This window comes from Rhamphochromis sp. 'chilingali', assembly GCF_963969265.1.
Source record: "Rhamphochromis sp. 'chilingali' genome assembly, chromosome: 20".
Classification (NCBI taxonomy): Eukaryota; Metazoa; Chordata; class Actinopteri; order Cichliformes; family Cichlidae; genus Rhamphochromis; species Rhamphochromis sp. 'chilingali'.
Window position 1 is genome coordinate 14,256,547 of NC_137947.1, and position 14,595 is coordinate 14,271,141.

At 41.0% G+C, this 14,595-nt stretch overlaps 1 protein-coding gene across 13 annotated transcripts in view; it reads left to right on the forward strand.

The window, feature by feature from the left end:
- dst (dystonin) overlaps positions 1-14,595 on the forward strand; it is a 98,191-nt gene that overhangs the window by 79,315 nt on the left and 4,281 nt on the right. For 7 of the 13 annotated variants that reach the window (XM_080868166.1, XM_080868156.1, XM_080868158.1 and 4 more), the window contains 27 exons: positions 183-409; positions 514-636; positions 721-822; positions 1,686-1,787; positions 2,142-2,315; positions 2,576-2,731; positions 2,997-3,194; positions 3,523-3,651; positions 4,216-4,386; positions 5,369-5,524; positions 5,868-6,074; positions 6,332-6,451; positions 6,982-7,151; positions 7,231-7,390; positions 7,927-8,121; positions 8,208-8,336; positions 8,692-8,835; positions 9,125-9,313; positions 9,440-9,569; positions 9,762-9,925; positions 10,013-10,175; positions 10,260-10,414; positions 10,495-10,569; positions 10,770-10,787; positions 11,611-11,727; positions 13,602-13,719; positions 14,351-14,416. In XM_080868166.1, the coding sequence (XP_080724292.1) occupies positions 183-409; positions 514-636; positions 721-822; positions 1,686-1,787; positions 2,142-2,315; positions 2,576-2,731; positions 2,997-3,194; positions 3,523-3,651; positions 4,216-4,386; positions 5,369-5,524; positions 5,868-6,074; positions 6,332-6,451; positions 6,982-7,151; positions 7,231-7,390; positions 7,927-8,121; positions 8,208-8,336; positions 8,692-8,835; positions 9,125-9,313; positions 9,440-9,569; positions 9,762-9,925; positions 10,013-10,175; positions 10,260-10,414; positions 10,495-10,569; positions 10,770-10,787; positions 11,611-11,727; positions 13,602-13,719; positions 14,351-14,416 (3,858 nt within the window). The remainder of the gene's footprint in view (positions 1-182; positions 410-513; positions 637-720; positions 823-1,685; positions 1,788-2,141; positions 2,316-2,575; positions 2,732-2,996; positions 3,195-3,522; positions 3,652-4,215; positions 4,387-5,368; positions 5,525-5,867; positions 6,075-6,331; positions 6,452-6,981; positions 7,152-7,230; positions 7,391-7,926; positions 8,122-8,207; positions 8,337-8,691; positions 8,836-9,124; positions 9,314-9,439; positions 9,570-9,761; positions 9,926-10,012; positions 10,176-10,259; positions 10,415-10,494; positions 10,570-10,769; positions 10,788-11,610; positions 11,728-13,601; positions 13,720-14,350; positions 14,417-14,595) is intronic. The other 6 variants (XM_080868159.1, XM_080868165.1, XM_080868161.1 and 3 more) reach the window with 5 other exon arrangements.

Sequence of the window (14,595 nt, forward strand, 5' to 3'; positions counted from 1 at the left end):
TATTTATCAAACATCAAGCTTTTCTCCAGGTGCATGTAGCTTTTATGTATTTCCTTTTTCAGGATAACTAACGAATCAAGAAAAAGTCCAAGTTTCCCGCTGTAAATGTTGCTGTAAACGTGGAAAAACTTTCTTTGCCTCATTTTGTATTCCTCCTAATTGTGACTTTTTCTCTGTACAAGCTGTGCAAGACAAACTGGACCGCATGGTTTTCCTGTGGAACGACATCCAGGCATTGGTGGAAGAGCGGGAGGCGAAGCTGCTGGATGTGATGGACCTCGCAGACAAGTTCTGGTGTGACCACACCGCCCTCATCGTCACCATTAAGGACAGCCACGACCTGCTGAGGGAGCTGGAGGAGCCCGGAGTCGATCCTTCAGTCGTCAAACAGCAACAGGAATTTGTGGAGGTAAATAAAAAACCTATTACTTTTGATCATTAACAAATGGATAATTAAGAGAGGTGGTGCACTTTGATTATTAAATAATTAAAAAAAACAATGCATCCATACAGGGATTTAAGGAGGAGATTGATGGGCTGCAGGAGGAACTCGATGGGGTTCGAAACCAGGGTGCGGAGCTCATGACTGCCTGCGGGGAACCCGATAAACCTGTGATAAAGAAGAGCTTGGATGAAGTAATAGACTACACTGAAAAGCACTCACTCTACAGGTTTTGCCTACAAGATAATCATGCTAAAATATTTGTGTTATTTTTTCAGGTGAATACAGCGTGGGAGAATCTCAATAAGACGTGGAAGGAGAGAGGAGAGAGACTGGAAGAAGCCATGCAAGCTGCTGTGCAGTTTCAAGATGGCCTGCAGGTGCTTTGATCACTGCCTCAAGAGCAACACAATCAGAAAATTAAAGGGTTTAGAATATTTAAAAAGTTTTGAAACAGCAGACCTTTTCCAAAACTTCCCAGTCACGGTTCTCGTGGTTTTTAACTTTATTTGATGTGATCTTTTGGAAGCCTAGGAGTAACCCTTGAAGCTATTTTATTGACGTGGGGTTTCTCTCATATATCAGGCCTGCTTATAGAACAAAACACTGAGCATGCAAGTTAATAAGGGTTGTCTCTGCCTGTGTAGCTATCCTTGGAAAAACCTGGAAACTGTTCTAAGGGTCATCAAACCACATCTTTATTAATATATATATAGAGGTGTCAGATTAAGAGGGAATGTCATCTTTAAGGGCTAAATACTTAATATCAAGCTACACAATATACAAGCACTTGTTCATCACAAGATGTTTGATATTTAACAGATACAGTGAGCCAGGGAGTTTCCGAGGCCTTTTGATGAAACCACATATTACCATGCAGTTGATCTAACAGTTGATATAACATCTCATGAGAGCTCTACTGATTTTGAAACACCAGCCAGAGCGTGGTCGTGATATATTTGGCTCAAACATTAACTAGTGTGTAAGAAAGTTTCACGGTGAGGAAGGATTCTTTTACACAAGTTTAAATCTCCTCTTTGCACTTCTTCAGCACATTGGCATGTAACCTCAGGGCTTGTTTGGGTTTTTTTTTTCATTTTCTTTGTGTATAATTTTCTAATTTATCAGCCAAACAGACCAACTGTAAGATTCAGGGCATAACTTTAAACTCAGTTTGAAACTTGACACCCTGTGCACCCAGCTTTGTTCTCTCACTAACAATGGTTTCCAACGCTGTATGCAGGGTATGTTTGACTGGGTGGATATTCTGGAGAGCAAGCTGGATTCAATGTCACCTGTGGGCACGGATCTGGAAACCGTCAAGCAGCAGATTGTGGAACTCAAGGTACAGTCTTGTAGATTTGTTTTGTTTTGTTTTTTTTAGATCAAAACATCATTCACAAAAACAGAAATATTATTATTGTTATAGCTCTTCTCAGACTTTTCAATTCTTTTAACTTGACTCCTTGATGTTAGAGCAGCTGTGTCAAACACCAGCTGTGTTTATGCTGAGTTCTCGATTCATGGTCTGCTTTGTGTTAGTTCAAAAGCACTAAGAAAATGGCTTCATAAAGTAGCCGGATTTACTTTGATGTACAATAAGACAAATCTTGTTCTGAAAACACAAAGCTGGTATTGTCTGTGCGTCCTTCTTTCTGTTGACTGATTGGGTGTACCGCTGCATGTGCTGGGTTGCCAGGAGTTCAAAGGAGAAGCGTACCAGCTACAGATTGAGATGGAGCGTCTGAACCACCAGGCCGGCCTCCTGCTGAAGAAGGTGACAGAGGAGGCTGACCGCTCCGCCATCCAGGAGCCGATGTCTGAACTCAAAATGCTTTGGGACAACCTGGATGAGAAGATCATCAGTCGGCAGGTCAGCGAGAGAAAGAAGCAGAAGGGGAGCTTCACACCGAAAGTGCAAGCTATATAAGAAAACAGAAACGCTGACACTGATATCTAAATTTAAAAGGAATGGCAATATCATGTTTAAACCAGGTCTGCAATCATTCTGTGAAATATATTGTATAGTACCTCTACAGCTTCTTGTGGGCTAGAAACCAGACTCAGCAATGGCTTAAACAGTTTGTTTTCTCTCCCTGCAAAATTAAATGGTTTAATCTGTCATTAATCCAGCACAAACTGGAGGGAGGCCTTCTCGCACTGGGGCAGTTCCAGCATGCACTGGATGAGCTGCTGGCCTGGATGAGCCACACTGAGGAGCTGCTCAATGAACAGAAAAATGCTGGAGGAGACCCCAAAGCCATCGAGATAGAGCTCGCCAAGCACAACGTATGACAAACCTCTTATCTTGTGGTTTTTTAGGGGGCTATTTTTCAAATAAGTCCTTTCAGTTCAGTTTAGTTCAATTTTATTTGTATAGCCCAGTATCACATACAAAAATGTAAAACACTTCACAGGCATTAAAACCATATTAAGTAAACATTTATGGTATCTGTCAGTGTGCTGTTTATTACAGTAAATTAGTCATTATCCACTTTGTGCTTAATATCCATCTGCACAACATCTTGCCGTTCCTGCTGATTTATCTCTGCAGGTCCTCCAGATAGATGTGTTGGCTCACAAGTCAACAGTCGAGACAGTGAACAAAGCCGGCAATGATCTGGTGCAGTCCAGCGCTGGAGAGGAAGCTTCTAGTCTGCAGAGCAAACTGGAGAATCTGAACCAGCGATGGAAAGCCATCCTGGAAAAGACGGAGCAGAGGAAGCAACAGCTGGAAAGCTCTCTGCTTCAGGTATATTAAAAAAAGTTAACCTGTGTCTCATTTCTTGTTAAATTGTGAGAAAATAGTTTTTAGGTCGAAGTCAAAAAGCTCTGCAGGGAGGAGAGACTTCTCTCCCTACCCCCTTCTTATTATTCGATTTGCATCCTGAAAGCTAAAGTAAATCATTCTATTGTTTTCACTTTAAGGTTTTAATTCATTATGAAACAGGCTTATAAATACCGAGCTAAATGAATCCAAGGAATTAAAAACTCACACATCCTCCTCTCTGAATCACAGGTTGCTAATAGCGAGTGTGTGAGGCACCTTTTGTCCTGACTCAGGTTGAATTGTGTTGCAGGCTCAGGGTTTCCATGGTGAGATAGAAGACATGCAGCAGTGGCTGAAAGACACAGAACGTCAGCTGTTGGCATCAAAGGCTGTGGGAGGCTTACCAGACACGGCCCGGGAGCAGCTTAACGCCCATCTGGTATGTGTTTAACAATATGAGAGGCTGCATACAGATGGCAGACTTGGGAGGAGGTGACTGTCTTTTCTGTGTTTTATCTGAAGTGTGAAAATTAAACGACACTACAAAATACACTACTCTCATTGCCCTGCAGTCTGTGATAAAAAAGACCTCTTCAAGTGTTTCAAATTGATTCATCCGTATCTGACTATAATGAATTTAGGAATGTTTTCCTGCTTTGTCTTCCTACTTTGTAATGGAGACACTTTCACAGTGAGCTCTCCCTTAAGAGGCAGCAGTGGTGACAGTTCAGGGAACTGAAAACAGACAGATTACTTTCATCAAATTAGTAACATTATCCTGGTCAAATGTTTGTGAGAAACATGCTTCTGAGATGCTCGGCATGACTCACCATGCTCATTCTTTAACCATTTTCGAGTTACATTTGGACTAGCGACTGACAAATTCATCCCATTGAACACTGCAGAAATCCAAAAGTAACAATAGATCGGTCTTTAACTGTAATTCAGCCTGTTTGACAAAACCATCACTCTCCTCTGTGTTGTTGTTTTTTTTTCCTCACAGGAGTTGTGTTCTGCCTTTGAGTCAAAAGAGGAGCTGTATCAGGAGCTCCAGAACAAGGGTCAGCAACTGCTAACGATGATGCCCGAGGGTCCAGACAGTAACACGGAGCAGGACCTCGCCAACCTGAAGGAAAAATGGGAAGCGGTGCAAGCGAAGGTCGCTGAAAGAAAGGTAGGGGAATGACTGAATGGCTTTCACTGCCCTTAGCTTGATGACTCAGGATTTCAGATTAAGGGATCGCTGACACACACTTGAGCCATGACTGTGTGGTTGAAAGCTTCTAATCCCAGTGCCGATAACCAATGGTGTAAAGACAGAGCGCTGGCGAGGACACACAGGATGCGGTTACACTGTAGATCAGAGTGGAACAACAGTGGTGTCATACGTTTCCACAGTGTAGGGTTGACAAAACATCAGCTAATATTTAAGCCAAATGTCATCATTCACTTTGGGTTTTTTTTAGTTTTGTTGCTAAAATGTATAAAACACCACCACTGCTCTCAGATATGGTTCTCCTTATTTTAGCTGCTTCAACTTTTACTGTAACATCTTGCTTTTGCATCCTATTAACTTTGGCCCTCTTCCCAGGAAATCAAAGTCTGGTAAATCTTAGCGCTGGTCAGAGCTGCTGGCCAAACTCTCTACAGCCTTCCCTGTGATACCTCTGCAGTCAAGTGGCTTATTTTTCTGTAGGACATATGCACTGCTACAATACAATTCCATATTTAGCAAGACACTCGACATGACCCACGATAAATGGGAAAAACACATCAGCAGCCGTAATTCTCACCAGGTTTGTAATGTCATTAGCACAGCATTTACTGCCATGTGATGACCCTGAGCCACCGGCCTCAGCTGTACCAAACGGATGTTTTTCAGTGATGGAGTGGCTGTTTCCTTTACTCAATTAAAACCTCATGATGCCTCAGCCATCAGTCCCCTCCAGATATATTAACTTCCTCTCTTTAAATAGAGGTCATGTTTGGCACTGTTGAAGTGCAATTGTATCCCCCGCAGTGCCCTCTTTATCTGTTGCTATAACAACCAGAGATACTTTACACCGCTAAACAATGCACATGTGTTATAAACAGGATAGCGCTCTTTGATTTTTGTCCAGTATTACTTCAGTTTTTTTAACGTTTCGTCTCCACAGGTGAAACTAGAAGAAGCTTTGACTGTGGCTACAGATTTCCACAACTCCCTGCAAGATTTCATCAACTGGCTAACCCAAGCAGAGCAGACGCTGAACACAGTTTCGCCCGCTTCCCTCATACTGGAGACCATCATGTTTCAGATAGATGAGCATAAGGTACGTCTTTGCACGTGGAGGACAGGCCTTCTGGTCCAACTTTGCTTGATTACTAGACATTACTGCGGTAACGTCTAGTAGTCTTATTGAGTCGGTGAGAAATTAAAATTATTAGTACCCTGATTACCGGTTCATGATTACCAGCTCATCATTCTGCTTTGTCTTAAAGCCAACAATGACTTAATGGCATCTGTATTATCCTTGAGAACAGAGCTCATTAGCACATTACCCACATGACTTACATTTCCTCTGCTGTCAGTTGAAAAACCTTTATTCCTTTTTTATTGTTAGAACATCTGGCCTGAATCCTTTCCCTTTTCTCCCTCGCATTGTGTCTGTGCAGATGTTTGTGACGGAGGTAAACTCCCACAGAGAACACATTATTGAACTGGACAAGACGGGCACACATCTGAAGTACTTCAGCCAGAAACAGGATGTGGTCCTGATAAAGAACCTGCTGCTCAGCGTGCAAGGGCGCTGGGAGAAGCTGGTGCAGAGGTCTGTTGAGCGGGGTCGTCTACTGGACGACGCCAGGAAGAGGGCGAAGCAGGTACTGTTCTGTGAATATTTATGCTGAGTTTGAACAGGCATGACATCAGGACTTTTTATTATCATTGGAAAGCTCTGGAAATAGGATATTAAACCTGTTTCTTATTCTTTCTGCAGCCTATTACAGAACTTTCTGAATTATAGGGCCCTTCTGCTCCAATCATGCTAACATTAAGCAGGGCTCTGCCATAAATCTAGTGAACTCATACCTGTTTTTAAAATGCTTTACACTGTTTTTTGTTCTTAATTTTTCATTAGTTCCATGAAAATTTCAATAAACTGATGGAGTGGTTAGATGAATCTGAGAAGACTCTGGACTCTGAAGTGGAAATTGCCAATGATCCCGATAAAATCAAGACGCAGCTGGCACAGCACAAGGTAACTGAGAGAAAAATGTGTTAACACAGCCAGAGACATGGAGCAACATCTACAAAAAACGTTTCATTCATTAAACAGAAATATCTGAAACACCAGAGCTGGAATTTGAAAATGGGATCTGTTATTTGAAATTACAGAGTCAGTAGAATCCAAATGCTTACATTGCTGTTGACTATTGTTGTGTTTGTGGTGTTATGCTGGGAGATTGTGCTAATCTTGTCATAATCCCTGAATGGACCAAATGTTTTAAGGCTGCCCTAGCTTTTGGATACATTTAATCTCTATGGAGCAAGAGCTCTTGAGTTTTGACCTCCTTTTTGTTCTTCTCGCTGAAGACTGTATTCTTAATCACAAAAAGCACACACCACACGCAGATTAAGATACTGTTTGACATGCCAGTAGTAATAATAATAAAATCTCTTGAGATGATTTGCTGTTTCCATTTGAAGATAGAGGCATTATGAGTCCACTAAACCGGACCACTTGGGGGTTGTGTATATTATTTTTCCTTTTTTTTCCCCATCGTGCAGGAGTTCCAGAAAGCTCTTGGCAGCAAACACTCTGTGTATGATACCACCACTCGAACAGGACGGGCCTTGAAAGACAAGACCACTCTACAGGATGACAGACAGAAGCTGGACGACATGCTGAGTGAACTGAGGGACAAATGGGACACTGTTTGTGGGAAGTCAGTGGAAAGGTGAGGATTTTCTCCCAATGAGGGTTGTATTTCATTCTGCTAAACAGCCTCACTGTGAATATTTTGTTCTGTTCTGCAGACAAAACAAGCTGGAAGAGGCCTTGTTGTTCTCCGGCCAGTTTACAGATGCTCTCCAGGCTCTTATTGACTGGTTGTACAGGGTGGAACCTCAGCTGGCTGAGGACCAGCCCGTACATGGAGACATAGACCTGGTTCTCAACCTGATAGACAACCACAAGGTAGAGAACAGCACCACACCGAAGACCCAGGATCCCTTTGTTTTGTTGATTGGCCCATTTGTTGCTGACGTTAGTGGCAGAAATCAAGTGAAACCTTTCACTGCTGCCACGCCCAAACCTTTTATCATTCCTAACACAATACAAGACGAAAGAATCTTAAACTAACACGGGGGATAGACAATACATTAAAACAACAAAAGGGGAGGCATTGTATTACTTTCTCATTGAGAGTCTGTTTTCTTTCGGGTTGTGTATTGAGCAAAGCTTTGAAAATTGATGCTGGTGTGTTTTTCCTTACTCATTATTAATATTATATTAATAACATTCTTTGTGTTAGCATTTTATTGAAGTAAGAGGACAACAGATACTAAAAGCACCCTGTTTTATGCTTCTTGTCATTGGGCCAGCTGTGAAATAGAGACAAAAAGATGTTTTTTGAAATAATGTTTAAAATTAATTTAAGAATTTGTCATTTAAAAAACTGGATATTGTTAATATTTTGGCTGACTGTGTCCTCAAATATCTCGTTACTGCAGGTTTTTCAGAAGGAGTTGGGAAAGCGGACGGTAAGCGTCCAGGCCCTCAAACGTTCAGCCAGGGAGCTGATTGAGAACACTCACGATGACTCCTCCTGGGTCAAAGTCCAGATGCTGGAGCTGAGCACGCGCTGGGAGACGGTGTGCAACCTGTCTGTGTCTAAGCAGACCCGGCTGGAGCAGGCTTTGGGCCAGGTATTCCTGACAGTACTCCAAACAATCACAAGGTAGAAGGTAAGTAAAGTATGTTAGCCTGACATATGCGTCTTCTCCCACTGCAGGCTGAAGAATTTCACTCTGCTGTTCACATCCTGCTGGAGTGGCTAGCTGAGGCAGAGCAAAGTTTGCGCTTCCATGGCAGCTTGCCCGACGATGAAGAAGCTCTGCGAGCGCTTATCGAACAACACAAGGTAAAGCAATGCAAATGATTCTGCTTTTTTTATTTCAGAAAAAAACTTTTATGTCTTAAGTTGTTTCATATTTTTGTTGCTTTATTAAAGAAATAAAACACGTTGCCAATACTTTGCTTGAATAAACAGTTAAGATCCTGACTCTGTAATTGCAGCCTGTCTAAAAGTAGATGGCATGCTGCTTTCAGTGCCAAAAATATTTTTCTTAACTATGAGGTCATCTGATTAGAATTACTGGGCTCTGCTCCGGTTTTAAACCAAGTATGAGCAATGTTTTGTTTTTATTTTTAGATATGGGATGGGATAGTTTCGAATCCCAACGCTTTTTCAATTTAAAAAAAAATTTCTTTTAAAGGTGTTCATGAAAAAACTGGAAGAAAAGCGAGTGGCTCTAAATAAAGCGGCCAGTATGGGGGAGGCCATTCTCAGCATCTGCCATCCAGACTCTATCACAACCATCAAGCACTGGAACACCATCATTAAAGCCCGCTTTGAAGAGGTCAGTCCACTGTTTCATACCTTCAGGTTTAACAGAACACATTAACCTATTTTGATAAATTAAAATAAGGAAGAATTACTCATTTTAACAAGGGTTGGATCAGAAACTCTTTATAGCACTCAAAAAATCAGAGAAAAAGTTACTATGGATAGTCATTATATAAAAAAAAGTAATAATGATTCATCTTAGCAGGTAAACAAAATCAAGTTGTGTGCAGTTAACTTGATTTCAGTGTATCTGAAATTAATTTAGTTATTAGTAATATAAGTGTATTACTGCTGTTACACAGGTGCAGGCTTGGGCCAGACAGCACCAGCAGCGACTGGCCACAGCCCTCACTGAGCTGCTAGCTACTCAGGAGCTGCTGGAAAATCTTCTGACGTGGCTACAGTGGGCTGAGACCAACCTCAACGACAAGGATAAGGAGCCACTCCCTCAGGAAATCGAGGAGGTCAAAAACCTCATAGCAGAACACCAGGTACATCAAAAAAGCAAATGATAATAAATCAAATTTTATAACTTTAGTTTTTTTTTTTAATTCCATATTTTAATGATTGCGTGGGCATTCAGTTAACAGTAGTTTACTGCTGCTCGCCCCCTGCAGGCATTCATGGAGGAAATGACCAGGAAGCAACCAGATGTTGACAAAATCACCAAGACACACAAAAGGAAGGCTGCTGCGGAGCCCCAGATCCAGTCTCAGATCCCCGTGTTGGACAAAGGAAGAGCTGGAAGTATGTATCCAATCACTGTTCCTCATAGAGTATGACCCGAGCCATCTGGCCATGCTCTGAATCACTTCAGGGTGACACGACATCCTCAATTTGCCCATTTTAGCACCTGGAATGATGTCAGTGTGAATGCATTCCTCCTGATTATATGGTGGAAACACAGTCATTTTAAAGTTTTTTGTCTTTCCCTTACAGGAAAACGTTCTCCCACGCAAGCGATGTATGCGTCATCAACACAAGCTCCCATTGAAACAAAGAACCCACGGGTTAACCTGCTGGTGACCAAGTGGCAGCACGTGTGGCTGCTGGCTTTGGACAGAAGGAGGAAACTCAATGATGCTTTGGACAGACTGGAGGAGGTAATCTAGCAAAATCTGCAGACATTTTTCTGCAAATTTCTAGCTTTTTAGTTATTAATGTTGACCTTTCTTTCTTTATCTGCTCAGCTGAAAGAATTTGCCAACTTTGACTTTGATGTGTGGCGGAAACGTTACATGCGCTGGATGAACCATAAAAAGTCTCGCGTCATGGACTTCTTCCGCCGCATTGACAAAGACCAAGACGGCAAAGTGACGCGACAGGAGTTCATAGAAGGCATCCTCTCCTCCAGTAAGTGTCAGACTCAAAGCTGAAAAACATCTACACCGCTGAACAAAATGCTCCTTTTTGCAACACTCAGTGTCTCTTCAACAGAATTCCCAACAAGTCGTCTGGAGATGAGCGCCGTGGCAGACATCTTTGACAGAGACGGTGACGGCTACATTGACTACTACGAGTTTGTAGCAGCTCTACATCCCAACAAAGACGCTTACAAACCACTAACAGATGCTGACAAAATTGAGGACGAGGTAATAAGAACGCCTGCGGCATTAATTTCACATTTTCAAATGTGAGGCGTCGCTTAATAAAAAAAATGATGCGTTCGCAGGTCACGCGCCAAGTGGCGAAGTGCAAATGTCCAAAACGATTCCAGGTGGAGCAAATTGGTGCCAATAAATACCGGGTAAGCACATTTTTATGTGTTTGGCTTATCTAACAGTGAAATTTTTTTAAGCAATACAAGCTGTGACATGGTTATGAAATAATTTAAAATAAAAGACTTTTCAGGGAATACTCTTGTTAAAGGTAAGTGTTGAACATGATGACAAAAGTGCGAATGTGTGCTAACCTTTTTATATTTTTTATTGTTCCTCACATCACCAGTTCTACCTTGGAAATCAGGTACATCCTCTTTTCTTTCCCTCCTTCTCTTCTGTGCCTTATCGAGCCTTGCGTCCTTTTTTCGTTTACCACGTTTGCTGTCCAATTAACACTTTCTGCCCAGATTCCTGGCTGATGTTCTCAGATGTTCTGGAACTCAGAAGTAGAAATAAAAAAAGTCTATGGCCTGCTGATTTAATCTAACTTTATTTAACACTGGCCTGAGATGTGTGTTTGGTCTGAGAATTTATGGTAGCTTCACACATAACTCTAAATCTGATTTAAAATGAGTAAATGAAAGAAGCATGCTTTCAAGTTTTATGGCAGTCGACGTTTATGTCCAATCTAAATTTGTTCTTTTCACATAGGTTATGTTTTTTGGGGGGAAATAAGACTTATTTGCGTTATAATTAGTGCAATTAATGTTTCTATATATATATATATATATCTGTATATCTGCTTTTGAGTTTCAGAAAATGCAATATTGGCGTGCCAGTACCATTTCAGCCCATATTTTACTGGTTCATGGGCATAAATTCATCTGCTGGGCATACAATAATGCTTTCTGTGTGCTTGCCTTTGGTGCTTCAGTGTCATGGGAATGATTTACCTCAGCACTGGCTGACACTATTTATTACATTATTTGGGCAACTTTGATGATTTCAATGAACACGTTGCTTTTCACTTCTCTTACTTTGTTAATATGTGCTGGCAACCTGCATGTCGGAAAAAGGTCATTACTGAGGGGTCAGTGAGAGGGGATAGGAGCGTTAGTGATGCTTTATGAACTAGTTTGTATTATTGTTATCACACAACAATAAATTAAAAATAATTCTTTTGACAGTTTGGTCTGGTTCACTGCTTACATGACTCCTTAATCGGCGATGAGACAATAGCAAACAGGGAAAATCAAAATCTTACCCCCCACCTACACGTTGCAGTTTTGGAAAGCTGTATTCTGGTAAATGGTTATTCTTAAGCTGTTTCTTGTGCCTCCTTTTACTCCAGATCATCATCACCTTTAATGTATTTGATCACTAGACTCACCAGTGGCATTAAATCATTATGATAATCATACAAGTGCAGGATTTTTGTTATCAGTTAAAGAGATACCATATGATAATAGGAAGTTAGTGGACCGTCATCAGTGTTTGGTCATGTCTGCGTGTCACACTGTGGTGGTGGATTTAGACAGAAGTGATTTGAACCATTCCTCATGTGTGCCATTTGGAGCTAGCTGCATTGGATCTGCATCAGTGTCAATGCATCCTGAGTATTTGTAGCTGTAGAAAGTGCAACAAAGTGCTGGACTGTAGGAGATTGATGTTTGTGCGTTTGATCAGAATGTGATGTTGATTTTGACAGAAAGCATGCACGCTGTAATTGCAAACTCCGTTTTTGTGCCTGATGCTCATGGTCTCATCCAACTGGCTGACATGTGTGGTATGCCCTCATAAAGCTTGAATCATTCTCCCCATAACATGCTCACTGTTCCTATGTCTGCTATGTGTGGTAGGTGACATGAAGTCAAATTATTACACACTGGGGCCCCCTGGTGGTGTAATCATGTGCCTTCAGTTATGGTGTTTTTTTTTCTTCACAGGCTCCTTCTGCAGTAAAAGTGGAGTCTTACATTGCTGAGATAAAGCCAGACACATAGACATTACAACCAGAAACCACAATTACACAGTGATCACTGAAAAAAGAGAGGAAAAAATAGGCTGGTTAAGTTTGTAAAGCTGTGACGTTTGATGTATTTACTGCTTTACAACATCTCATATTAAGTTAACCCTCAACAGCAGCAGGTATGAATGTAGAGCCTGACTGATGATATGGCTTTGAGGCTGATTCTGATAGCTCTAATTAAAAATACAAATGAAATTATATGATTAAAGGAAAAAACGTTATTTGCTAATCTGTCAGCATCAGCATTTATTGGGATTGATAAATGAAAATTAAAAAGTAAAAAAGAGACAGGAGAAATAACCATTCAACCATGTTATGAGTGTTGATGTGTGTCCACCAGAGGGCGCTCTGAAAACATTCCGAGCAGAGGTGGGCATGTAAATAAATAACTTCACATAACCAATGTGAGGTTTTTTGTGCATGACAGAGAAAAATATATTGGCCATTGGAATATCATTGGTACGGGTATCAGTAAAAATCATTTGGGCTTCACAAAATTCATGATAATGTCACAAAAAGCTCTTTTTGAACGTTATGTTGTGTAATTATTTTATTGTCTTATTTACACAGATACCAATATCCTGTATGGGATATCTGAAGTAAATGAATATCAACTAACAAAATCAGTCAGGCTCTACTTCAAGTTGTAGTGTATAGTACATGAATCAATGACTATGAAGTAGTCAGTTCACTGTAGCATGAACTCAATGAGTAACTAGAACTAGTAACTAGAACTAGTAAAACAATAGCACACGCTTGTAGAAAAAAAAAAGTTGGATTGACCTTTGTGTAATTTGTGTTCTGTTGTGTCTGAGAATGAAAAGATAAAATTCATGTTTTTGTGTCAAAATCTGTTTGTGTTTATGATTGTATGTCTACGTGTGTGTGTTTAAACCTGTACAACATATAAGAGAAACCAGAAGCAGACGTGAATCTTTTCCGACAGGTCGTTTTTGAAGCTCAGTGAAATAATCTGGATGAAAGCCATCTGCTCCCCCACAATTAAAATAATTAGCTGGAATAAATGTAACTCTTCATTCCACTCTGGTTTCCAGTGTTGCACAGCTTCTGGTCTGCAGTGTGGATGTGCTCACAGGAAGGTCAGGTTTTTCACACATTCCCCTCTCTATTTTCCTTCCCCCATCGCAGTTTGGAGACTCTCAGCAGCTTCGCCTTGTGAGAATTTTGCGCAGCACTGTGATGGTGCGGGTGGGAGGAGGCTGGATGGCACTGGACGAGTTTCTGGTGAAGAATGACCCCTGTCGAGGTGAGTTCAAAGGTTAACTTTGAGGAGTCACGATCCAATTTTGTTTAAAGGTCAGCTGTTGTACTGACTTTCACTTTCTTTGTTCGCGTGCGATGAAAGAATTTGATTGTATATCATTGTTTTTTACTACCCACACATGGAGGATGATGATGATCTGGATTAAGATTACTGTGTATTCAGTGATGTTAGCTCAGTTATTGAAACATGAAACGTAACTACTGTCCAATGTCTATTTATATAGGCCTGTTTGAAATGGCAACTTGGAGCTTAAAAATAGAAGATATATCACATATATCGATAATTCATGCAATATATTATATTATATTATATCTTTACATAATATACTGCAATTTTCTGAGGGTTAAAATGAGTTTATTTTCTTTTGTTCCCGCTATCTCAACACTGAATGCTTGAATGAGATAACACAGTTAAATCATCTGTTAAAAATATATTTCATTTGTAAGCATATTTTTATTAACAGTGCTGCCTACATATATACTTATATATACCATAATGCGACCCACATTTAGCTTTGGTACTCCGACATGTTTCTGCTAGCATCTGTATTAATGATTAATTTCTGTTTTTCCCACTAAACCCGCCTCCTGCTCAACATGAACATTTCTTCTAGTGCATCACCACGGGAGCAAAATGTTGCGCTCGGAATCAAACTCTTCAATTACTCAGTCTCCTATAGGTTGGCAAATCTCAAACTTTCTCACCTTGCTCCATGAACCCACCAGTGGTATGTGTGTCTGCACATCCGAGCTTGTGTTGGTCCTGGTGTGTGCCGTACTGTAGCTGCGTGTGAGCGCTCAGTGTGAAAGAATGTCATCCTCGGAAACCGGCTCCACCTGCAGTCAGCTGTCGTTCAGC